Source organism: Microcaecilia unicolor, chromosome 1 (genome assembly GCF_901765095.1).
Source record: "Microcaecilia unicolor chromosome 1, aMicUni1.1, whole genome shotgun sequence".
In the NCBI taxonomy this organism is placed as follows: domain Eukaryota; kingdom Metazoa; phylum Chordata; class Amphibia; order Gymnophiona; family Siphonopidae; genus Microcaecilia; species Microcaecilia unicolor.
Genome location: NC_044031.1, coordinates 527,176,789 through 527,202,860, shown reverse-complemented (window position 1 = coordinate 527,202,860; position 26,072 = coordinate 527,176,789). Strand labels below are relative to the sequence as shown.

General features: G+C 44.2%; 1 protein-coding gene across 1 annotated transcript in view; it reads right to left on the bottom strand.

Moving 5' to 3' along the window:
- Positions 1–26,072, bottom strand: part of LOC115478562 (charged multivesicular body protein 4c-like) — a 78,443-nt gene that overhangs the window by 12,092 nt on the left and 40,279 nt on the right. The window contains exon 2 of the mRNA XM_030216007.1: positions 11,703–11,880. Within this exon, the coding sequence (XP_030071867.1) occupies positions 11,703–11,880 (178 nt within the window). The remainder of the gene's footprint in view (positions 1–11,702; positions 11,881–26,072) is intronic.

Genomic DNA, 26,072 nt, shown 5'->3' with positions numbered 1-26,072 from the left:
TCAATTAAACGATAAAACAGAAAAAAAAAACGTGGTATTAACCTGATTATCCCCAGATATTACTCGTCTAATTCATTATTCCACATTGATCATCTGGTTGGCTTCTTCAAGGCCAATACGGTGTATAGTCAAATCATTTCATTGAAAACATACTTATTGTCCAATATTAGTTAGAAATAATACATCTGATTACATTCTCTCTCTTTTAAAAACCAGAAGTTATTTAACAATACATATACTTAAGTCTCTAATTCAAATCCCACTAATTAAAGTAATCCCAGTTTTCACAGGCTTCACTCCTTTTAAAGTAATAATTTGAGGAAATATTTCTGAGGAAAACTTTAGGAGTCATACCCGGAACTCTGGGAAAAAAAACCTCATTAAGTCACCTCACCAACCCTCTCAACTATGAAAGCTTACCTTATACAGATCTCCTATTCACTCCCTCCCATTTTCCCTCTTCCCTTTTACGATCGCTACAGATACATAGTAACATAGTAGATGACTGTATCTGATATCCTGATATGACAATGTCAACAAATCTATGTAAGCCACATGTGCCTGCAAATAGGTGGGGGAATGTGGATACAAAGCAATAAATAAATAATAAATAAATAAATAAATAAGTGATGGGCAGATTTCTAAGATCTGGTGCCATGATCAAGGCTGGACCAGATTCAGCTTCAGTAACTGGAGAACAAGGCTAGTGCCAGAGGCAGATCTCTATGGTCTGTGCTCCGAAAATGGCAGGGACAAATCAAGATCAAGTACACGTATGTAGTATCACATCATCCTTATACCAGAATGTTCCCAATCTGGTCCTAGAAGTACCTCAGCCATTCGGGTTTTCAGGATATCCACAATAAATAGTCATGAGACAGATTTGCAAGCAGTAGCAGCAGTGCATGCAAATCTCTCTCATGGATATTCATTAAGGATAGCCTGAAAACCTGACTGGCTGGGGTGCCTCAGGACCAGGTTTGGGAAACCACTGCCTTTTACTATGAGTTTATCTTGTTGGGCAGACTGGATGGACCGTACAGGTCTTTATCTGACTCACCTACTATGTTACTATATATTAAATTCTCAAGGTACTAACTACCTATGTTGCATCTATTTTATAAAAGATAACAAATGTACCTATGTGCCTTTTACAAAACTATTTCAGTTAACGCAGTCATGTATACCTGCTCCAAGGAACTGTAACTAACTATATGTGCATGTGCTAGAGAGAACCAACAATTTTCACATATATTATATATATATATATATATATACTATATATATAATATATATATAATACACCACATCGGTGGAAATATCCCCGTACTCTGCTTACTCTCTTGCCTGCAGAAATGCCTAACATAGTAACATAGCAGGTGGTGGCAGATGGTGTACGATCCATCCAGTCTGCCCAACAAGATAAACTCATAGTAAAAGGCAGTGGTTCCTAAACCTGGTCCTGCCTACATGCATATCGTATAAAAGCAGCCACTATGGTTTCTCTGTGCCTAGTTTTACACACACATATCCCTTACAAAATTACCCACATGTGGGTAAGTAGGTTGTTTGAAAAGTGCTCTTCTTCTCTGCGGGTAAAAGTATAGGCTGACAATTCATTTACATTTGTGTAGCTATCAGGACCCACAATGCTTAGCTCCCCAAATCCCAGAAATTACCACTATAAGCGACCTCTTAATCTGCCTAATGGTCGTTACATAAGTTTTCAGTACTGCATGATAAGAATGTTCTGCTGGTGCTATTTCTGCTCTATTCCTCCCTGAACGCAGGCTGCCCATCCTCCTCCAGCAAGTCTTCCCTCAGTTGTTTTGGGATAATGCAAAGCTTTCATAGTAGGGCTTCCCTTTTTCAATCATTGGATATTCTATGCTAGTCATCCTAATTTTCAGCAAACCATGGCCCTATCTAGACAAGAACATAACAACATACTGACTGCAATGAAATAGTGACACCGTCATGGGTGCATATGCGTACTTTATAATCACATTTTTATCTTATGCTATGAGTGCGGGTGATCTGTATTTTTACTGGAGAGAAGACCATCTTAAGGTTGAAATCAGACAGAAAATATTGTTAATTAGCAACATGGCTGGATCGTTGGTTTTAATCATGTATTGATAGTGAAGGTGACTATGCTGAGGCCATAATAATAAAACCACTCTTTGGACTAATGGCATAAAAGGGCATTTCAGATACAAAGTTTAAACCGGAAATCTGACGTCCAAGTCTGAATTTCCGCTAGTATTTTAGAACAGGATTGGCCAAAATGGATGGCTAGCTACGTGCAGAAGGAACAACCATTTAAGGGGAGAGGGAGTCCAAAATATGGATTGCCAAAAAGCTGGCACATAGATGCCCCTTTCACAGTACATGAACATCTACGTTGTGCACCCTCCCAGGTCCAATCCCCCTCCTGACCCCCTCTTCCCAAAGACGATGCCCAATCCTAATCTGGATAGAGTTGATAAATGAGGCAGGACACCCCCGAGCCCTACCCTTACCCACCACCAATTCTCCCCCCCCCCCGCCCCCACACACACATACACACTAACCCAGGACCTCACCATGATGTAAATTGCTGACAATAATGGTCCTAGGCCGCAGCGGTCCCTCTCCACTGGTGCCCAGGACAACACCAAGATCAAATATGGCTCCTCTGCCTTCCAGAACTGCTAGAAGGCACAGGCATTAGAAATACTATTGACTGTGATCTACATTGTGGCTATGGGGGTGAGGGAGGAGGGGGAACTGGGGATGTTCTGCCTCCTTTATCAACTTTATCCAGGGCAAGATTGGGAATCAGACCTTGGGGGAGGGGGTGGCCGTAGGGGCAACTGTTGGTGGAAACGTGCATTAGTCCTGCTGGGGGGAGGGGACATGGGTTTCATAAGTACGTAAGTATTGTCATAATGGGACAATCCAAAGGTCCATCAAGACCAACATCCTGTTTCTAACAGTGACCAATCCAAGTCACAAGTACCTGGCAAGATCCCAAAAAAGTGCAATACATTTTAAGCTGCTTAGAAATAAGCAGTGAATTTTCCCCATTTTAATAATGGTCTATGGACTTTTCCTTTAGGAAGCCATCTAAACCATTTTGAAACCCCGCTAAGCTAATTGCTTTTACTACATTCTCTGGCAACAAATTCCAGAGTTTAATTACACGTTGAGTGAAGAAAACATTTTCTCTGATTCGTTTTACATTTACTACTTTGTAGCTCCATCACATGCCCCCTAGTCCTAGTAATTTTGGAAAGAGTAAACAAGTGACTCACGTCTACCCATTCCACGCCACTCATTATTTTACAGACCTCTATCATATCTCCCCTCAGCCATCTTTTCTCCAAGTTGAAGAGCCCTAGCCGCTTCAGCCTTTCCTCATTGGGAAATCTTCCCATCCTCTATCATTTTTGTCACTCTTCTCTGTACCTTTTCTAATTCCCTATATCTTTTTTGAGATGCAGTGACCAGAATTGAACACAATATTCGAGGTGCGGTCGCACCATGGAACGATACAAAGGCATTATAACGTCCTCATTTTTGTTTTCCATTCCTTTTCTAATAATACCTAACATTCTATTTGCTTTCTTAGCCACCGCCAAACACTGAGCAGAGGGTTTCAACGTATCATCAACAACGATGCCTAGATGCCTTTTCCTGGTCGTTGACTCCTAATGTGGAACTTTTAGCTATAATTTGTGTTCCTCTTTCCCTCTGCACTTGCTCACATTAAACGTCATCTGCCATTTAGACGCCCAGTCTCCCAGTCTCGTAAGGTCCTTTTGCAATTATTCACAATCCTCTTGTGATTTAACAACTTTGTGTTGCCAACAAATGTTATTACCTCACTAGTTACTCCCATCTCGAGATCATTTATAAATACGTTAAAAAAACAGTGTCCCAGCACAGACCCTTAGGGAACCCCACTATCTACCCTTCTCCATTGAGACTACTAACCATTTAACCCTACTCTCTGTTTTCTATCTTTTAAATCCACAATAGGACACTACCTCCTATCCCATGACTTTCCAGTTTCCTCTGGAGTCTTTCATGAGGTACTTTGTGAAATGACTTTTGAAAATCCAGATACACAATATCAACCAGCTCACCTTTATCCACATGTTTGTTCACTCCTTCAAAGAAATGTAATAGATTGGTGAGGCAAGATTTCCCTTCACTAAATCCATGTTGGCTTTGTCTCATTAATCCATGCTTTTGAATATGCTCTGTAATTTTGTTCTTTATAATAGTCTCTACTATTTTGCACCGACACCAGGCTCACCGGTCTATAATTTCCAGGATCACATCTGGAACCTTTTTTTAAAAAAAAAAATCGGCATTACATTGGCCACCCTCCAATCTTCTGGTACCACGCTGGATTTTAAAAATAAATTATATATTACTAACAATAGTTCCGCAAGTTCATTTTTCATTTCTATCAGTACTCTGGAATGAACACTACTCTTCAATTTGTCAAATTGCCCCATTACATCCTCCAGGTTTATAGAGATTTCATTCAGTTTCTCCAACTTGTCAGCTTTGTATACCATTTCTGGCACTGGTATCTCTCCCAAATCTTCCTTGGTGAAGACTGAAGCAAAGAATTCATTTAACCTCTCCGCTATGACTTTGTCTTCCCTGATTTCCCCTTTTACCCCTCGGCCATCTAGCTTCTTGCTTTTAATATACCTAAAAAAAATTTTACTATATGTTTTTGCCTCCAACACAATCTTTTTTTCAAAGTCCCTCTTTGCCTTCCTTATTAGCGCTTTGCATTTGACTTGACATTCCTTATGCTCTTTCTTATTATTTTCAGTCAAATCCTTCTTCCATTTTCTGAAGGATTTTCTATTAGCTCTAATAGCTTCCTTCACCTCACTTTTTAACCATGCCGGCTGTAATTTGGTTTTCCTTCCTCCTTTTTTAATGGATGGAATATATTTGGCCTGGGCTTTCAGGATGGTATTTTTGAACAGCATCTACGCCTGCTGTAAATTTTTGACCTTCGCAACCGCTCCTCTAAGTTTTTTTTTTCACCATTCTTCTCATTTTATCATAGAAAGTTAAACGCTAATGTTTTGGAGGGTACTACCATGATGTGTGGGATTATGTGGCTTTTACACTTACTCTGTGTTATGTTTTACAAATAATATGGTAAGTGCACACAGTTACTGACTCTTCCAACAAAGGGTCCCCTGGACATTCTAGCTGACAGGTCTAAATCCAGATAGCCACCTTTTTAGATATGGATGCTCCGTACCCTTCTGTAATGGGGGATGAACATCTAGGTTTTAAGCCCACCCAAGTCCTACCCCAAACATGCCCAGACCACACCTCTTTGTCATATGGATGTACAGCAGCTTTAGACTTCTATATCATGGCTTGTAATAAAGCATCTAAATGCTGGTTTTCGGATGTACAAAACACGAATAAAGCATAGTGTTATGGAATTGTAATATGTGATTGGCATAGTGACAAATTACTGACTGCCCTGCTTATGTTGCCACTGTTGAATCATGAATGAGTGTAACCTGCCGAGAATGATGGGGCGGCTCTAACGGCTTTAGTGGGCAGATTGGATGCACCTTGTGTTATGAGAAAATGAAATCATTCTATGTATATTAGGATTATGCTTAGCTGACATACTCCAAGGTTACATGTCCACTATTTCCTAGGCTCATACAGTTAAATATACCTATGTAAAATGGTCTAATATCTTTTCTTTTTGTTTGTTCATAGAATGAAAAGGGAGGAAATGTTATGAGAAAATGAAATCATTCTATGTATATTAGGATTATGCTTACTCTGTTATAGAATGTACATGTTGTAGGATAATAGAATTGTATCTCACTACAGAATGGTAATCACTGAAATAAGTTGCTGAAGTAAGAAAGGCCATTTACTAGCTTGTTAGTAAATAATAAACCACAATCATCTTTGAAGCTTGGAATGTTGATTAGCTGGGAAAGTGCAGGAAGAGTTGTGTTTTATTTGCAGTAGCTGGAGGGAGCAAGGAAGGGGATCATTATATGTTCTTTCATGTTAACCAGAAATACAGCACCTGGTGAGCTGCACCTGGTGAACTGGTGATGGTAAAGATTACAGTATTCTTGGCTATTTAAGGTTTGCAGTGAATCAGTATAGTCAGACTGTGAACTAAGATTTCTTGTTCATCTAGTCTCCCTGTATACAGGTTTACAATAAAGATATATATCTGAACCCAGAGTCTGCAAGCTTCTTTGGTAAGAGAATAATTTTCCTAACACCTTGCAGGTCTTTATCTGCTGTCATTAACTGTGTTACTGTGGATGTTATATATACTGATATATTATTTTAAAACTCAAAACGTTCTCTTGTCCAAAGTTAAGAAGAAAAAAACTATTACATTTATAAACAGACCCTCCTCTGCACCAACAGAAAGGAAAGAATGTGGATGGGAGACTGCTCCAATAGCTACAGGAGACTTGCAAAAGATACCTCATATTAGCAAGATATTTCTACCAGTTTGCTTTGAATTTAAAACGTGAGCACTTAATTTTACTGGTTTACATGATTGTATGGTATTGATCATGTGTGTGCTTACAAATAATGTACATATCATTTGTTGTGTCAACATCTGCCCAATTACGTTTTTGTTTTCTTCCAGCATTGTCCGTCAGTCTGCAGTGTGTGGGCTACATAGTTATACAATGTTAAATTCTGGCTGTGAGGGGGGAGATTGCCACTGGTTTTGTACTGGCTGCTGTGACCACATGTGTTCTCCCTTGATCCCCCTCCCCCCCCCCTTCTTGCTTTCTGAGTGGATATGATTGGTTATAGATAGTTTTGTTATTGCTTTTGATAGCAGTCTCTTTGAATTCTTCATTCCTCTGCTCCCTTTTCTGCTCTGTAGGTGTGGTGCTTAAAATGGGTGTTGTTGCTTAGTAGTGTTTGTAGGTGGAGTACAGGATGTTAGTGGAACAGCTGGAGCGGCAGCGTTTCCTGCATGCTCTGAATAGCTTTTATTCCAAGTCATGTTGACTATGACAATTCACTTTTTTTTTTTTTGCCAAAATGTCTCACAATATCTGTTTTCACAGTGCTCTAGCATTTCCCATCTGCACTCCAGAGCACAAGAAGAATTAGGGTGTAAAGAATCACATACTTCATGCCACAAATATCAGTATCTCTGAACTATTTTTCTATGGAAACACCAAACTGTGTCAATACCCCAGAATACTCCTCTGTCCTACTCAGCATATCAAAGTAAAATCTGTGAGACAGACATTACAAATTTAAAGGGCTACTCCCAAACACTTCCACCTCGGTTCCTTGTGTGATACAATGAACAGATGCTTACCCCCCCCCCCCCCCAAAAAAAAAAAAAATAAACATCCCTTCATTACAGCTTCCTTATCTTAATTTTTATGAGTTGAGTGTGTATTTGTGTGTGTGTGTGGGGGGGGGGGGGCTTTTCCCTTTCAGAAAATGAAGAAATGTCCGCTCTCATTGTCTACCCCCTGCAGTCTCCCTAGCCATCAGTATCGGTCTCTCTACTCCCACTGTCTCCTACCACTCTCTGAACCTTGGTCTCCCCAATCTCTCGCTCTCTCTCACTCACACACACACACACACACACACACACACACACACACACACACACACACAAATAAACCCTCATCCATTTCACAAGTTTTCTCTCTCAACTTCCCCCACCCTCCATCTCTACTAGTCCCCTTACTCTCTGGGAGTATTTTTTTCTAGCGCTGAACAGCTCTCCTGTGGACCTCCTATTTTTGGCCATTTGTCACTGGGCTCTTGAGCACAGAGAGGAAAGGGAGAGAGGATAGCCGACCACAAAACACTTCAAATCCCACAAACAACAGCACTGAAAGCTGTGCAAACCTCTCTTTTTTTTAACTCCTATCACTCGGTTCTGGAGCACAGGGAGACAGAGATAGAGAGAGAACAGCCAACCACAAAACACTTCAGAGAGACTAACAACAGCACTGAAAGCTGTGTAAACCCCCCCCCCCCCCTTTTTTTTTTTCTTTTTTGTTTTTAACTTAATGGGCTGCCTCTCCCAGCCTAGCTGCTCTCTCCTTAAGAGTCCTAGGCTCATTAACTCAGGGAAAAAAACGCTGGAACTGGGAGGATAGGGGGGAGGGACCCGGTCACCCGGGTGTAACACCCCCGAGGCTGCAAATAGACCCCCATGGATCTCAGCCTGTACAAATAGGATAAAACCTAGATACACAGAAGGAGAAATCCCAGAAAAAAATAATCACAAAATGGGAATAAATACCAGAAATACCAAGTAAGAGATTAAAGGGCTCACCACCTTCCACCTGCTGGAGACTGAGTTTACTGGAGCATTTTATGGCAGGGGCTCTTATTGGCTCTCACTGAAGAGTGTCAATTCTCAGTCTCCACCTTCTGGAAGGCGTGCACAACCCATCAGTCTCAATTTGGGCCAGTCCGGAGACATGCTAAGGAAACAATCTTCATGGACTTTATATCAACCACATGTGCAAGTAACTCAAATATACTGATCATAGGAGATATTAACCTTCTCTTAGAAGACCCAAACTCAAATGATGCATGAAAATGTAAGAATTTCCTCCAACTAAGGGATTTCAAATGGTCACAATTGAAGGTGACACACATAAAAGGTCACACACTTGATTTACTTGCACACAAATTCACAACAGACTGAAACTTCACAATAACAGATCATAATTGGTCAGAAACACCATGGTCCGATCACTTTAAACTAAATCTGACTCTACAATGGCTGAAGAAGGGACACCATCAAGCAATTGAACGCACATCACACAGTACAAGAGGCCACGTGGACGCGAAAACATTCTGGCAATCGATATATGATGATAATTGGTCAGCACCACCAACCGATTCTACAAACTACCTCACGGATTGGGAAGAGAGATGCATCTCGGTACTAAACGAAATAGCCTCCATTCAAATAAAAATCTCATACAAACAAAATAAAACCCCTTGGTTCAACGCCGAACTGAAAAAACTAAAACGATATTCAGAAGACTCGAAAGAGTGTGGAGAAAAAACAAAAATGCACAACCTGTAAACATATGGAAAGAATCACAAAAAAATACAAATACGATAAAACAATCCAAACGGAATTATTACAAGGCACAGGTAGGTACTGACTTCAAAGACATAAAGAAATTATACAAGCCCAACCTTCACTGATGAACTTGACCCACATTCAGGAGAATACCCAACAAACTGAACTTGGTCAAACTTCACCCAGCCTTTAGCTGTGTTTGTTGACGTTTTTTTGAAACCATTTGTGAGTGAGACAGCAACGTATATTAAAGACACAGCTCATTTTTTGATGCTGCTTTCAGATTTGACTCTTCCACTGAACAGCCGTGTCTTGATGGTCACTATGGACATTAAGTCCTTGTACACGTCCATTCCCCAGGATGTTCACATACATTTGTCAGATGGGGCATTCCTGACTGAAGTCTTCCGAAAGACTACTGACCATAACACTATATTACAGTATGGCAGCTGTCATCCTTGCACTTTGAGGCGAAGCCTCCCGTTCTCACAATTCTTGAGGTTCCGCCGCATTTGCACATCATTAGAAGACTTCAAATCGCACTCCAAAAAACTTTTCCAAGAATTGCTCACTAGAGGGTACCCCTTTAAAGTCCTTAAGAATGCTTACAGGAGAGCACGCTACATCAACCAGGATCTTCTCTTTTTCCCCAGACAAGAGACGAATGACACGGGCAAAACGGTATGTGTCATGCGCCATACAGTGGGCAGTGACCAACTAGCCCACATCTTCCACCAGCATTGGGACGTCCTGCGTTCACATCCTGTGTTCCAGGATCAGGAACTACCGATTGCTTTTTCTAGAGGGAAAAACATTAAGAAAATTCTGAGTCCATCTGAATTGCCAGCCAATCTGAGGGAATTACCAGCAGTAGCTGAGGTGGGCCACAGCCACTGTAAGACTTGCCAGATGACCAATGACCTTGCAAGGAGACAGGTTTACCAACCCGTTGGACCAAAGAACATATAAATCTTTTTTTCACACGGACTGTAGGTCAACACACGTGGTATATGTGCTGCAATGCCCCTGCTTGAAGATATATGTGGGCAAAACCATCATACCTCTCAATATACGTATGAATGAGCACAGACACAGTATTGCCCACTCGAGAGCTGGGGCACCTCTCGTGCCCCACTGTCAATTATCATCACACACTTTGGAGGATTTTTCTGTCAGGGTGATTGATCATGTGCTCCCTAAGAAACGAGGACGTAACCCTGACAGACATCTGCTTCAGCTCGAACAGAGGTGGATTTTCCATCTGCGGTCGGTGGAACCCCGTGGCCTCAACAACAAAATCAACTGGACTGTATTTTTTTTTTATTTTTTTTTAAATATATTTTTTGGATATTTTTTTTGACATATTGCTTTGATTGATTGATCTATGTTTTCACATACACATTGTTTGAACAGTTGAGAGCTAATCATTTCTTGTGTTTACATCTCTCCCATCCTCAACACAGAGTATTTACAATCTATCTGTGGGACAGTTCCCCCTCCCCCCGTGAGTGTGTAAGGGTTGTAAATCGGTGGGGCATGGGTTGGGTGCTTTTTGTTTTGTTGTTTGTGTTTTGGTGTTTTGGTCTTTGCGCAGTGGTGTGTTGTTGGACATCCATGTGGTCATCCATTCAAACGTGGGCGCGTAACTCCACCCACCAGTGGGCGTGTTTTTGGCACAGCCGCCTATGACATACCTGGGTGGCGTCTGTTCATGATTGGCCGTCGAGTATATAAAAACGGCCAATCTATGGCCATGGACGCTTAGCTGCTCAACTTCGAATTTGAGTCTGTCTGGTTGAATGTTAGTCTTGTTTCAGTTCGTCCGTGTGGTTATGTGTGTTTGATGGGACATGGTAGGTTCACTAATTACTCGTTATCTTTGTAGGATTGCCACAGTGCTTCAGCAGTGCGGCTAAATTGGGTGTTCGCTTTCCCCTGAAGAAGCCCCTTCGGCGAAACGTATCTGTTGGGCGGGGAACCCCATTACCGAAGCTGCAATGAGCTAAGTGGTTTTTTTACCATCCTTAAAATTGTGTGACTCACAGTTGATACAGCATACTTTATAAAAATTATTTATAAAAAAAACATACATGTCCACATGAAGGGAGGAGGTGGGTTTGAGACCAATGATTGATTCATGGTGACAGCTTTAACAGAAGTACAGCCAGCAGTTGTGCTGGAATTTCACCAGTCTGAGGTCTCTTCCCTTCTCCCATATATTATTTCACATCCCACACTGTGTGATTAGACCCGCTACCCATAGCTTTGTTGTATTGACAAATTATAGCAGAGTGTTTCCTTCTACTGCATTGGATACAAATGTAGCAAATAAATTAAATAAATAAAAATAGTGTATTCTTATGTTCAAACAACTAGGAATTAATTTGTCCCATGTCACTGGAAATTAAACATGAAAACTCCAATGATCAAGCTCTAGAAAAATAATTTGAAATAAATGCTATAAAAGTAATGTACACAAATTAACTTTAATGACACTTAAATAGCTTTAATTATTATTGCATTCAATGTTGATTTTACAAAGAAAAATATGTATTTGCTCTTAGTGCTGCTTTCAAGTGATATGGGGAAATAAACTTACATATTGGCGTGAGCAGCTTTCATGGCTTTTGCAGCATAACCCATGTTCTTCAGCACTTCTGTATTAGTGTGGGAGTTCTCCAGTGCTTCTCTCTGAAACTCAATGGTGGAAAGCGTCCCGTCAATCTGTACCAACTGTTTCTCAAGCCTCTTCTTTCTCTTAAGTGCCTGTAGTGCAGCTATATAGAACAATGGAAAAAACTATAATTAATCATGAATCTCTAATATCTACTAAAAACAGGAACAGACTAAAGCAAGTGTACTACTAAACATTATTATTAGGAAAGAAATGGAAAACAAAAATGAGGATGCTATAATGCCTTTGTATCGCTCCATGGTGCAGCCGCACCTCGAATATTGTGTTCAATTCTGGTCGCCGCATCTCAAAAAAGATAGAGTGGAATTAGAAAAGGTGCAGAGAAGGGCGACGAAAATGAAGGGGATGGGACGACTTCCCTATGAGGAAAGGCTAAAGCGGCTAGGGCTCTTCAGCTTGGAGAAAAGACGGCTGAGGGGAGATATGATAGAGGTCTATAAAATAATTTATTTGTTACATTTGTATCCCACATTTTCCCACCTATTTGTAGGCTCCATGTAGCTTACATAGTACCAGAGAGGCCTTTGCAGGCTCCGGTGTGAACAAATACAGGGTGATGTTGTGGTAAGATCAAGTTCATGTGGCACAGCCACATTAGGGAATCGGAGAACAGAAGAGTTGTGTTATGTCCATTACGTGCTTTAGTTTGGTTGTGTTGCAGAGATTAGGCATTTAAGTTGGATCGGTAGGGTATGCCTTTTTAAACAAGTTGGTTTTAAGTGATTTCCGGAAGTTTAGGTGGTCGTATGCCGTTTTCAAAGCTTTTGGTATGTGTTCCACAGTTGTGTGCTTATGTAGGAAAAACTAGATGCGTAAGTTGTTTTGTATTTAAGTCCTTTGCAGCTTGGATAGTGCAGATTTAGATAAGATCGTGTTGATTCGGATGTATTTCTAGTTGGTAAGTCGATCAAGTCTGTCATGTAACTCGGGACTTCTACGTAGATGATTTTGTGAACCAGGGTGCAGATTTTGAAGGCGATGCGTTCTTTGAGTGGAGTTGAATGGGTAGATGTGAAGCGCCTGTTTACGCTTTCCAAAAATACTAGGACTAGGGGGCATGCGATGAAGCTACAATGTAGTAAATTTAAAACGAATCAGAGAAAATCTTTCTTCACTCAATGTGTAATTAAACTCTGGAATTCGTTGCCAGAGAATGTGGTAAAGGCGTTAGCTTAGCGAAGTTTAAAAAAGGTCTGGACAGCTTCCTAAAGGAAAAGTCCATAGACTGTTATTAAATGGACTTGGGGAAAATCCACTATTTCTGGGATAAGTAGTATAAAATGTTTTGTACTTTTTTGGGATCTTGCCAGGTATTTGTGACCTGGATTGGCCACTGTTGGAAACAGGATGCTGGGCTTGATAGACCTTTGGTCTTTCCCAGTATGGCAATACTTATGTACTTATGTAACATTAATAGTGACATTGTGCTCTATACAGAGCCACTTTCACCTAAGGCAAAAGGAACAATTGCCCAAGACTCTGCATAATAGAGGGCTAGTCAAATAAGCACAGAGCACTCTGGCCTAATGACTACTGGCCAGTGCCTAAAACTAAGGCAGCAGAGAACAGTCCTCTGCTTCTTGCTCCAGTCCCTCCCCTTGCAGGCAGCACCAGGGAACAAGATGTGAAGGTAAGACTGGAGTGAACGTAGAAAAGTGCAGATAAAAGATCCAGTCTGCTCCATAATCATGGAATAAACTAGCGAATGCTATAAAAACGCATGACTTGACAACCTTCCGGAAGTTATTGAAGATAAACCTGTTCAAAGAGACTTACAATAAAAATCCTCCTTAATGACTTGATTCCATTCTATATGTAAACCAACTAATACTGATCCCTTCTAACTTGATTATGTTAATCACATTATCACTATTGGTCATTATATCTTACCTGTTTTATTTTGTGTTATGTAAATAATTCTACTGACCTATCTACCTAATTTCTTACACAGTAATATGTTAAATTAGACCATACCTCTTACTCTGTTTATGATTATACCTTTTGCAACATAGTGTAAGCCACATTGAGCCTGCAAATAGGTGGGAAAAGGTGGGGTACAAATGCAGCAAATAAATAAATAAATAAATAAATAAGCTGCCTTCCTTACCCTTGTAACCCCTCCCTTGTTTGAATGGAACAGGAAGGAAGAATGTGGTTGGAGTGAACAGTGGAGCAAAGAATTCACTTTTTGTTTGCACATTTCCATTTCTAATTTATGGTCATTTATTGTATATTGGGGGAGGATCTGTTTTCTGCATGCTGCCTATTCTGTTATCCTATTTCATATAGGGAGTTTCAGCTCTGCAAGCTGGCACTCTTTTAGTATGGCATGTTCACTATATTGGTTTAGAGTAACTAAGTATGTTGTGGCCCTTCACAAAGTCTGCGATAATTTCAGAGATTATTTTCAACTAATTCAGTGCTTGTCAACCACATCTCAAAAAAAAACAAACAAAAAAAAACAATACAGTGTAATTAGAAGAGGTACAGAAAACGGTGACCAAGTGATAAAAGAGGTGCAACAGCTCACCTTTGAGGAAAGGTTAAAGAAGAGAGGAGGGGAAGATATGACAGAGGTCTATAGAATGAGCAGAGTGAGTGGGTAAATGTAATCTGTTGTTTACTGTTTCAAAAAACATAAAAACTAGGAGACATGCCAGGAAGGTATAAAGTAGTACATTTAAAACAAATAGGAGAAACTATTTTTTTCACTCAATGTATAATTAAGTTCTGGAACTCACTACCAGAGAATGTAGTAAAAGTTATTAATGTAGCTGTGTTTAAGAGAAGTTTGACAAATTCAAGGAAAAAAAAACTCCACCCGGGAAAATTGTTTCTTATCTGTGAAATAAGCAGAATGGAATCTATTTACCATTTGGGATCCTGACAGGTTCTTGCGACCTGGATTTGCCACTGTTGGAAGAATGCTGGCTTACTGGCCTTTATTTATTTAATACATTTATATCCCACATTTTCCCACTAATTGCAGGCTCAATGTGGCTTACACTAATCTGTAGGAAGGCTGCAGTGCATGAGGTACAATTATACAGTTGATAGTAATATAGTAAATATCCTTTAAAACAACAATATATAAAAGTTAATAAAGGTAATTAGTGTCCTTGAACCTTGTTAAGACTAAAAGTTGAACAGAATTATGTTGAACCTGAAGAATAAGTTTTTTTAAACAGTACGGACTTCAATGGTTTTCTGAAATTTAGGTAGATCTGGGTAGATTTTACTGATTTGGGTGCCTATAAAAGTAAAGTTTGAGGCATACATAGATTTGTACTTGAGACTATTACAATCTGGGTAGTGTAAATTCAAGTAGGATTGTGAGAGACTGGATCTATTTCTAGGTGGTAAATCAATCAGTTCAAGCATATATTCTGGAACTTCTCCGTAGATTATCCTGTGACTTAAGATGCAAACCTTCAAGGCCACTCGTTCCTTAATGGGAAGCCGGTGCAGTATTTCACGAAGGGGCTTGGTGGGTTTGCGTTAGATTTGCCAAAGATCAGTCTTGCCGCAGTGTTCTGAGCAGTCTGTAATTTCTTGAGTAAATGTTCTTTGCAGCCTGCATACATAACGTTGCAGTAATCCATCTGGCTTAAGACCAAAGATTGTATCAGATTGCGGAAGACATCACGCTATCCACTATGCTATGGATTTCTTCCAATTTCTTGATTTTTGTGTGATGTGCTTTTAAAAATGTAGGAGTGGATATTCAGTTGGCTGGCTAATTGATTTACCGTATTTTTTCAGTGGTACCTGCCTTTTTGGACACCTCCCTCCTCCAAGGGAAGCCCCTGTGCAAAACTTCCAAAGATAGACTTAGACGTCGTATCAAAAATGCCCCTCCATGTAACTCTTTAAGTCTAAGTGCTTTGAAAATACGCCTCTATGCATATGTAGCGAATGCTACATACCTGTAGAAGGTATTCTCCGAGGACAGCAGGCTGATTGTTCTCACTGATGGGTTGACGTCCTCGGCAGCCCCCTCCATCGGAAAGTTTACTAGCAAAGGCCTTTGCTAGTCCTCGCGCGCCCATGCGCACCGCGCATGCGCGGCCGTCTTCCCGCCCGAAACCGGCTCGAGCCGGCCAGTCCAGTATGTAGCAAGACAATACACTTCAAGGGAAGACTCAACTCCAAAGGGGAGGCGGGCGGGTTTGTGAGAACAATCAGCCTGCTGTCCTCGGAGAATACCTTCTACAGGTATGTAGCATTCGCTTTCTCCGAGGACAAGCAGGCTGCTTGTTCTCACTGATGGGGTATCCCTAGCCCCCAGGCTTACTCAAAACAACAACCATGGTCAATTGGGCCTCGCAACGGCGAGGACATTAAAGAGATTGACCTAAAAAATTTACCAACTAACTGAGAGTGCAGCCTGGAACAGAACAACAGGGCCCTCGGGGGGTGGAGTTGGATCCTAAAGCCCAAACAGGTTCTGAAGAACTGACTGCCCGAACCGACTGTCGCGTCGGGTGTCCTGCTGCAGGCAGTAATGAGATGTGAATGTGTGGACAGATGACCACGTCGCAGCTTTGCAATTTCTTCAATGGAGGCTGACTTCAAGTGGGCTACCGACGCAGCCATGGCTCTAACATTATGAGCCGTGACATGACCCTCAAGAGCCAGCCCCGCCTGGGCGTAAGTGAAGGAAATGCAATCTGCTAGCCAATTGGATATGGTGCGTTTCCCTACAGCCACTCCCCTCCTATTGGGGTCAAAAGAAACAAACAATTGGGCGGACTGTCTGGTGGGCTGTGTCCGCTCCAGGTAGAAGGCCAATGCTCTCTTGCAGTCCAATGTGTGCAGCTGACGTTCAGCAGGGCAGGAATGAGGACGGGGAAAAAATGTTGGCAAGACAATTGACTGGTTCAGATGGAACTCCGACACAACCTTTGGCAGGAACTTAGGGTGAGTGCGGAGGACTACTCTGTTATGATGAAATTTGGTGTACGGGGCCTGGGCTACCAGGGCCTGAAGCTCACTGACTCTACGAGCTGAAGTAACTGCCACCAAGAAAATGACCTTCCAGGTCAAGTACTTCAGATGGCAGGAATTCAGTGGCTCAAAGGAGGTTTCATCAGCTGGGTGAGAACGACATTGAGAACCCATGACACTGTAGGAGGCTTGACAGGGGGCTTTGACAAAAGCAAACCTCTCATGAAGCGAACAACTAAAGGCTGTCCTGAGATCGGCTTACCTTCCACACGGTAATGGTATGCACTGATTGCACTAAGGTGAACCCTTACAGAGTTGGTCTTGAGACCAGACTCAGACAAGTGCAGAAGGTATTCAAGCAGGGTCTGTGTAGGACAAGAGCGAGGATCTAGGGCCTTGCTGTCACACCAGACGGCAAACCTCCTCCAATGGAAGAAGTAACTTCTCTTAGTGGAGTCTTTCCTGGAAGCAAGCAAGATGCGGGAGACACCCTCTGACAGACCCAAAGAGGCAAAGTCTACGCCCTCAACATCCAGGCCGTGAGAGCCAGAGACTGGAGGTTGGGATGCAGAAGCGCCCCCTCGTCCTGTGTGATGAGGGTCGGAAAACACTCCAATCTCCACGGTTCTTCGGAGGATAACTCCAGAAGAAGGGGGAACCAGATCTGACGCGGCCAAAAAGGAGCAATCAGAATCATGGTGCCTCGGTCTTGCTTGAGTTTCAACAAAGTCCTCCCCACCAGAGGGATGGGAGGATAAGCATACAGCAGGCCCTCCCCCCAATCCAGGAGGAAGGCATCCGATGCTAGTCTGCCGGGGGCTTGAAGCCTGGAACAGAACTGAGGGACTTTGTGGTTCACTCGAGATGCGAAGAGATCCACCAAGGGGGTGCCCCACGCTTGGAAGATCTGGCGCACCACTCGGGAGTTGAGCGACCACTCGTGAGGTTGCATAATCCGGCTCAGTCTGTTGGCCAGACTGTTGTTTACGCCTGCCAGATATGTGGCTTGGAGCACCATGCCGAGACGGCGGGCCCAGAGCCACATGCTGACGGCTTCCTGACACAGGGGGCGAGATCCGGTGCCCCCCTGCTTGTTGACATAGTACATGGCAACCTGGTTGTCTGTCTGAATTTGGATAATTTGGTGGGACAGCCGATCTCTGAAAGCCTTCAGAGCGTTCCAGATCACTCGCAACTCCAGAAGATTGATCTGTAGATCGCGTTCTTGGAGGGACCAATTTCCTTGGGTGTGAAGCCCATCGACATGAGCTCCCCATCCCAGGAGAGACGCATCCGTGGTCAGCACTTTTTGTGGCTGAGGAATTTGGAAGGGACGTCCCAGAGTCAAATTGGAGCAAATCGTCCACCAATACAGGGATTTGAGAAAACTCGTGGACAGGTGGATCACGTCCTCTAGACCCCCAGCGGCCTGATACCACTGGGAGGCTAGGGTCCATTGAGCAGATCTCATGTGGAGGCGGGCCATGGGAGTCACATGAACTGTGGAGGCCATGTGGCCCAGCAATCTCAACATCTGCCGAGCTGTGATCTGCTGGGACGCACGCACCCGCGAGACGAGGGACAACAAGTTGTTGGCTCTCGCCTCTGGAAGATAGGCGCGAGCTGTCCGAGAATCCAGCAGGGCTCCTATGAATTCGAGTTTCTGCACTGGGAGAAGATGGGACTTTGGGTAATTTATCACAAACCCCAGTAGCTCCAGGAGGCGAATAGTCATCTGCATGGACTGCAGGGCTCCTGCCTCGGATGTGTTCTTCACCAGCCAATCGTCGAGATATGGGAACACGTGCACCCCCAGCCTGCGAAGTGCCGCTGCTACCACAGCTAGGCACTTTGTGAACACCCTGGGCGCAGAGGCGAGCCCAAAGGGTAGCACACAGTACTGGAAGTGGCGTGTGTCCAACTGAAATCGCAGATACTGTCTGTGAGCTGGCAGTATCGGGATGTGTGTGTAGGCATCCTTCAAGTCCAGAGAGCATAGCCAATCGTTTTGCTGAATCATGGGGAGAAGGGTGCCCAGGGAAAGCATCCTGAACTTTTCTTTTACGAGATATTTGTTCAGGGCCCTTAGGTCTAGGATGGGACGCATCCCCCCTGTTTTCTTTTCCACAAGGAAGTACCTGGAATAGAATCCCAGCCCTTCTTGCCCGGATGGCACGGGCTCGACCGCATTGGCGCTGAGAAGGGCGGAGAGTTCCTCTGCAAGTACCTGCTTGTGCTGGAAGCTGTAAGACTGAGCTCCCGGTGGACAATTTGGAGGTTTTGAGGCCAAATTGAGGGTGTATCCCTGCCGGACTATTTGGAGAACCCACTGATCGGAGGTTATGAGAGGCCACCTTTGGTGAAAAGCTTTCAACCTCCCCCCGACCGGCAGGTCGCCCGGCACTGACACTTGGATGTCGGCTATGCTCTGCTGGAGCCAGTCAAAAGCTCGCCCCTTGCTTTTGCTGGGGAGCCGCGGGGCCTTGCTGAGGCGCACGCTGCTGACGAGAGCGAGCGCGCTGGGGCTTAGCCTGGGCCGCAGGCTGTCGGGAAGGAGGATTGTACCTACGCTTACCAGAAGCATAGGGACCAGTCTTCCTTCCCCCGAAAAATCGTCTACCTGTAGAGGTAGAGGCTGAAGGCTGCCGGCGGGAGAACTTGTCGAATGCGGTGTCCCGCTGGTGGAGAGACTCTACCACCTGCTCGACTTTTTCTCCAAAAATGTTGTCCGCACGGCAAGGCGAGTCCGCAATCCGCTGCTGGAGTCTATTCTCCAGGTCGGCGGCACGCAGCCATGAGAGCCTGCGCATCACCACACCTTGAGCAGCGGCCCTGGACGCAACATCGAAAGTGTCATAAACTCCTCTGGCCAGGAATTTTCTGCACGCCTTCAGCTGCCTGACCACCTCCTGAAAAGGCTTGGCTTGCTCAGGGGGAAGAGCATCAACCAAGCCCGCCAACTGCCGCACATTATTCCGCATGTGTATGCTCGTGTAGAGCTGGTAAGACTGGATCTTGGCCACGAGCATAGAAGAATGGTAGGCCTTCCTCCCAAAGGAGTCTAAGGTTCTAGGGTCTTTGCCCGGGGGCGCCGAAGCATGCTCCCTAGAACTCTTAACCTTCTTTAGGGCCAGATCCATAACTCCAGAGTCATGAGGCAACTGAGTGCGCATCAGCTCTGGGTCCCCATGGATCCGGTACTGGGACTCAATCTTCTTGGGAATGTGGGGATTACTTAGTGGCTTGGTCCAGTTCGCAAGCAATGTCTTTTTCAGGACATGGTGCAAGGGAACAGTGGACGCTTCCTTAGGTGGAGAAGGATAGTCCAGGAGCTCAAACATTTCAGCCCTGGGCTCGTCCTCCACAACCACCGGGAAGGGGATGGCCGTAGACATCTCCCGGACAAAGGAAGCAAAAGACAGGCTCTCGGGAGGAGAAAGCTGTCTCTCAGGAGAGGGAGTGGGATCAGAAGGAAGACCCTCAGACTCCTCGTCAGAGAAATATCTGGGGTCCTCCTCTTCCTCCCACGAGGCCTCACCGTCGGTGTCAGACACAAGTTCACGAACCTGCGTCTCCAACCTCGCCCTGCTCGACTCGGTGGAACCCCGTCCACGGTGGGGGCGTCGAGAGGTAGACTCCCTCGCCCGCATCGGCGAAGCTCCCTCCGCCGACGTAGTCGGGGAGCCTTCCTGGGAGGTGGCCGCTGTCGGCACCGCACGCGGTACCGACGTCGGGGACCTCAACCTGGGCGATGGGCCAGCCGGCGCCACGCTCGACGGTACCGGAGGCGCAAGCACCGCCGGTACCGGAGGGGTAGGGCGCAACAGCTCTCCCAGAATCTCTGGGAGAACGGCCCGGAGGCTCTCGTTTAGAGCGGCTGCAGAGAAAGGCTGAGAGGTCGATGCAGGCATCGACGTCAGAACCTGTTCCGGGCGAGGAGGCTGTTCCGGGCTGTCCAGAGTGGAGCGCATCGACACCTCCTGAACAGAGGGTGAGCGGTCCTCTCGGTGCCGATGCCTGCTGGGTGCCGAATCCCTCGGCGACCCAGAGCTCTCGGTGCCGACATGGGGAGGAGACCGGTGTCGATGCTTCTTCGACTTCTTCCGAAGCATGTCACCGGAGCTCCCCGGCACCGACGAGGAGGACGTAGAATCCATCCGTCGCTTCCTCGGGGCCGAGACCGAAGAGGGTCGATCCCGGGGGGGCTGTACCGCAGGAGCCCTCAGGGTAGGAGGAGACCCACCCGAAGGCTCACCGCCACCAGCAGGGGAATGGACAGCCCTCACCTGCACTCCTGACGATGCACCTCCGTCCGACGACATCAGCAGACGAAGTCTCGGTACCACCGACGTCGATGCAGTCGCCCGATGCCTCGGCGCCGATGCAGAGGTCCGATGCCTCGATGCAGTCGATGGAGCGGCAGCCAAGGAAGATGGTCCGGACGCTGACGACGTCGATGCACTCGATGCCTCCGGTGCCGATGCCGACGAAGAGCCCGAGAACAAAACGTTCCACTGGGCTAATCTCGCTACCTGAGTCCGCCTTTGTAACAGGGAACACAGACTGCAGTTCTGAGGGCGGTGCTGGGCCCCTAGACACTGAAGACACGCAGAGTGCCTATCAGTGAGCGAGATTACCCGGGCGCACTGGGTGCACTTCTTGAAGCCGCTGGAAGGCTTCGATGTCATGGGCGGAAAAATCACGCCGGCGAAATCAAAAGCCGAAATGGCGAAAATTGAAGCACCAAAATTTAGAGGGAGAAAAATCTCGACCGAGGCCAAAAGAGGCCTACCCCGACAACGAAAGAAAACTTACGGGGCAAAAACTGAGAAATACGGGAAGGGCAGAAAACCCGAAAGGGTCTTCCGGAACACTACCGGAGCGCTTCCCGAACTTTTTCAAGGAAAAAACAGCAAAAAAACACGTCGAAAAGGACGCGCGAGGTCGACTCTCTGGGGCACGAACGGCGTAACACGACCGTACCGAGCGCGGACGAAAGAAGACTGGCCGGCTCGAGCCGGTTTCGGGCGGGAAGACGGCCGCGCATGCGCGGTGCGCATGGGCGCGCGAGGACTAGCAAAGGCCTTTGCTAGTAAACTTTCCGATGGAGGGGGCTGCCGAGGACGTCAACCCATCAGTGAGAACAAGCAGCCTGCTTGTCCTCGGAGAAGAAAGTTTATGGACTAATGATGTAATTTCATCACGTAACATTAAACCAACAAATGACCAAAATTGATATACAAAAATATGTTTATGCACAGAGGAAGGTGAAAAATTCCATCTTTTTAAAATTCTATACTGATGTTATCAACTTTAAAAAAGAAAAAGTCAGCAACAGATTGCGAGTATCCTGCTGTGTAGATATAACAGTATCACTTGGTTTAGGGGGACAGATTAATTTGTTAATTATCTGAAAAAGTACCTTCAAAGTCAAAACAGAAGATTCTATATTAACATAATAAGATCTTTTTGATTTAATCAAATTAAACTTATATTGTACCATAACAGATTTCCAAGACTGCTTAATATCCTCATTATTAGACTTCCGCCACGTTCTTTCTAAGTGGCGACATTCCTGTTTCATTTTTAAGAAAGCATTATCATACCCAGGAGCATATTTTCTAATAACTTCAGTCCTTTCCTTCAAAGGCACGATCCTGTCTAATACTCCAACAACAGAACAATCCTAGTTTAGACAACACATGACTCGGATCAGACAAGTTGTATAAAAGTATCAGAAACAGACTGCCAAAACAATTCTTTTTCTATCTTTCCTCTAGTTGATATAGGTTCAAATTTAGTGGCCCTTTTACTAAAAGGTGCCGGGCGACAACCTGGAACTACCACCAGAACAACGCAGGTGTAATCAGTAGTTCCACCCCTAGTGCGTACCATTTCCAGGGCTACAGAAAATCAGGTATGTTTTCTAGTTCAGGAGTTACCAGGCAGTAATCAGGCAGTGCAAGTTAGCAACAGGTTAGAGCAGGAGCCCTTAACGCCACCTCAGTGGGTGGTGGTAAGTGCTCACTCCGATATGGCTGCACGGCAAATGCGAACTTACCGCAGGACCATTTCTTTTTTTTTCACCTTTTTACCCGCTGCAGTAAAAGGGGACTCTGCACACGACAAAAAAAACCTCGCACTGCCGCTAGAGCAGGGCCCCTTTTTCCGCAGCTTAATAAAAGGGGCCCTCGGGGATATAGCATTCCTCAGACATAGGAATATTTAAATTAAAAGTCAACAAAGCGTGATCACACCACAAAACCGATTGTCAAATGGCATTTGATATAACATAAGGAGGACTGGAAACTATAAGGTCTGGAGAATGACCTATTAATATGGGTCTGAACTGATGTGAAATTACATAACTGCAGCAAGGTCAAAAAGGTTTTTAGTTGCTGTGCATTGTTATCTGTATCATAGTCTAAATCTGGTTTCAAAATCACCCAGCAAAATTAGTCTCGAAAAACAAGAAGAGGAATAAGAAACTATATTAAACAGTTTTTGTTGTATTTTTGACCACAAACCTGGAAGGCGATACATTAAAAAAAAAAAAAAAGCATTTTAATTAGAAAAATTAGTAGCGCCATCATTTAACCGAAAAACAGCAAATTCATGCCCTGCAATAAATTTAGTTTCAAGTAACTTTAAATCAACAAACGATTTAACAATCTCTGATGTATGTCCTCTCTCTCTTTCTTCTGTCTGCCCACTTAGATTTCACTTTCTCACTCTTCAGTCCTCCATCTACGTTTCAACTTCCATCTCCTCCTCTCACCCCTTCCCTCCTATACCTTTCCTTTTCACCCACCCCCCATTTCTACACTTCTACCCTCTGAGTCACCATCTTCTTCTCACTTATCTCCTTGAGAACCCTATGGTCTCTCCCACATGGATCTACCATGCTCAGTATCTTCCCTCTCCCCTTCTTGCACCCTTGTAACCCAGCATCTCCCCTCTCTTTCTCCACCCACATTTGTAGCCCAGCATCTTCCCACTACTCTCTCTCTCTCCTCTACACTCTCATAGCACAGCAATTCCCTATCCGCTCTACCTTCTCTTCCACCCCTATGGTGCAGCAACTCCCTATCAGCTCTCCCTTTCCCCTCTACTACTACTACTATTACTACTATTTAACATTTCTAGAGCGCTACAAAGTGTACGCAGCGCTGTACAAACACAGAAGAAAGACAGTCCCTGCTCAAAGAGCTTACAATCTAATAGACAAAAAGTAAAGCATTTAAATTTAAAATATTTAAATCTACCCCTATGGTACACAGCAGTTCCCTGCTCCCTCACGTTTCCCCTCCACCTCCGTGGCCCAGCAGCTCCCTGTCCCCTCTCCCCCCCCTCCCAAAAAAAAATGTGCAGCTTCAGTGTTCAGCAAGGCAGCAACTCTGAGAGCAGCTTGGCACTTCTTCCTTAAGTCTCTGCTCCCCCTCAACTTACCACCTCTTCCTCAGCAAGTTCAGCACCTCTTCCTTTGTCCTCCCCTCAGCCCCCCTCTTCTCACCTCCAGATTTTTCAAATCTTTTCTTTGCCTGCAGCAGTAACTTGCTGCCTGGGCCGACCCAGAGCCTTTCATCAATCAGGTCCCGCCCCTCTGATGCAACTTCCTGTTTATGCACGGAACCTGACTGAGGAAAGGCTCCAGATTGGCCTCGGCAGCAAATTACTGCTGCCAGCAAAGAATTGAAAGAGATGGAGGCGAGAGGAGGGGAAGGTGAAAGGAGGGGGGTCTGAGGGAGGAAGAAGCTTAGCCAAAATTGGGTGGCGGAGCAGGTGGGGGAAGAGAGGTTGGTGGTTGGGAGGCGGGAAATACTGCTGGGTAGACTTGTACGGTCTGTGCCCTGAAAAAGGCAGGTACAAATCAAGGTAAGGTATACACATATGAGTTTATCTTGTTGGGCAGACTGGATGGACCATGCAGGTCTTTTTCTGCCGTCATCTACTATGTTACTATGTAAGTGTGGGAAGAGGCAGGGAACAGATGAGAGAGAAAACAAAACCAGTGGTGGCACACCACTGCAGCTGCTGTTCTTTTTGTGTTCCTGGCCAACAACACATCGGTTGAGAACCACTGCTCTGACTGTAAAGAAAAAGCCCAGCAATCATGAAAGCTGCAGAAGACAAAGAGAAGAGAACTTACTTTACAGTAGTTTGGAAAAGTAGACGGAAAAAAGAGAGATGGTTTTCCCAGGCCACAGATTTCAGAGAAAGGACAGATAAGAATGATCAGAGAGATGTATCTAAGGAAATAAACAGATATGCAATTTAAAGACTGAAGATCAGAATTTCTTGAGCAAGAAACAAGAGAATAAAAAAAGACCATCCATGCTTCATCTTCATACCCATGTCCCTAAGCTTAGGGACACTTTTACTAAACTGCGGTAAAAAGTGGCCTTCGTACACCCTTACACGGGCTCTCTCTGTTATTAAGGTCATTTTTACTGAGGCAGTGGGCATAATTATATAGATACATAAGAAATACTATTTCAACTTTTCACCTTGCAAGTAAAGTGAAGGAATGCCAGCTGGATTTAATTACTTAGAAAGTCTAGCTTTGGCTAAGCTAAAGGTTAGAAAGGTCAGAGGCAGAAACTTTCTTTGACCCCTTGTGAGTGATGGATTGCTAATGCTAGCTAGCACATCTGTATACTATTATGAACGAGGCAAGCAGGCAGTTTGTTTTAAGATTAGGCTGAAATACTGTTTAGAAGAAAATAGTTAGATTTTAGAAGTTCTTGATATTTAGAATATGTTTTATAAGGAATACTGATTCTTGATATTTAGAATATGTTTATTCTGTGTAGTTAATATGTAGAATACCTTTTTAAATCTAATGTCTGTCCAACTCTTTGTCTGACTTTCTAAGTAAGACTGTAGTTGAAAAGGTCAGCATATGGTTTGAGTTAGCTGCAGTCCTGGCTAGGTGAAAGAGAAGTCAACTCTCTTCTCCTTGATTAATTATAGGTAAATGTAGGACTGGGCTTTCTGAAAGAAATAACAAACTATAGCTGTATGCTATTAAGTAAGACTGGCCCTTGACCCCTTAATGAATGCCAGAGTTCAGTTAGCAGTTAGTATGAAGTTGACTAGGAATATGAGAATATCCATTAGCCCCTAAATGAACCCAGTTTAAGCTATAGTTGAGAAATTAATCATAATAAGAACATGCAGGAGTTCTGGTGCCATATTGTCTAATGTGAGGGGCCCCAGGTCATAGGTCAGTTTAGGATATGTCTGGAACCTATGTAACTGATATTTGGAATATATGTATGGTAATAATTAATTCAAGGCAGGGTGATCAATCTATTCTTTACCATC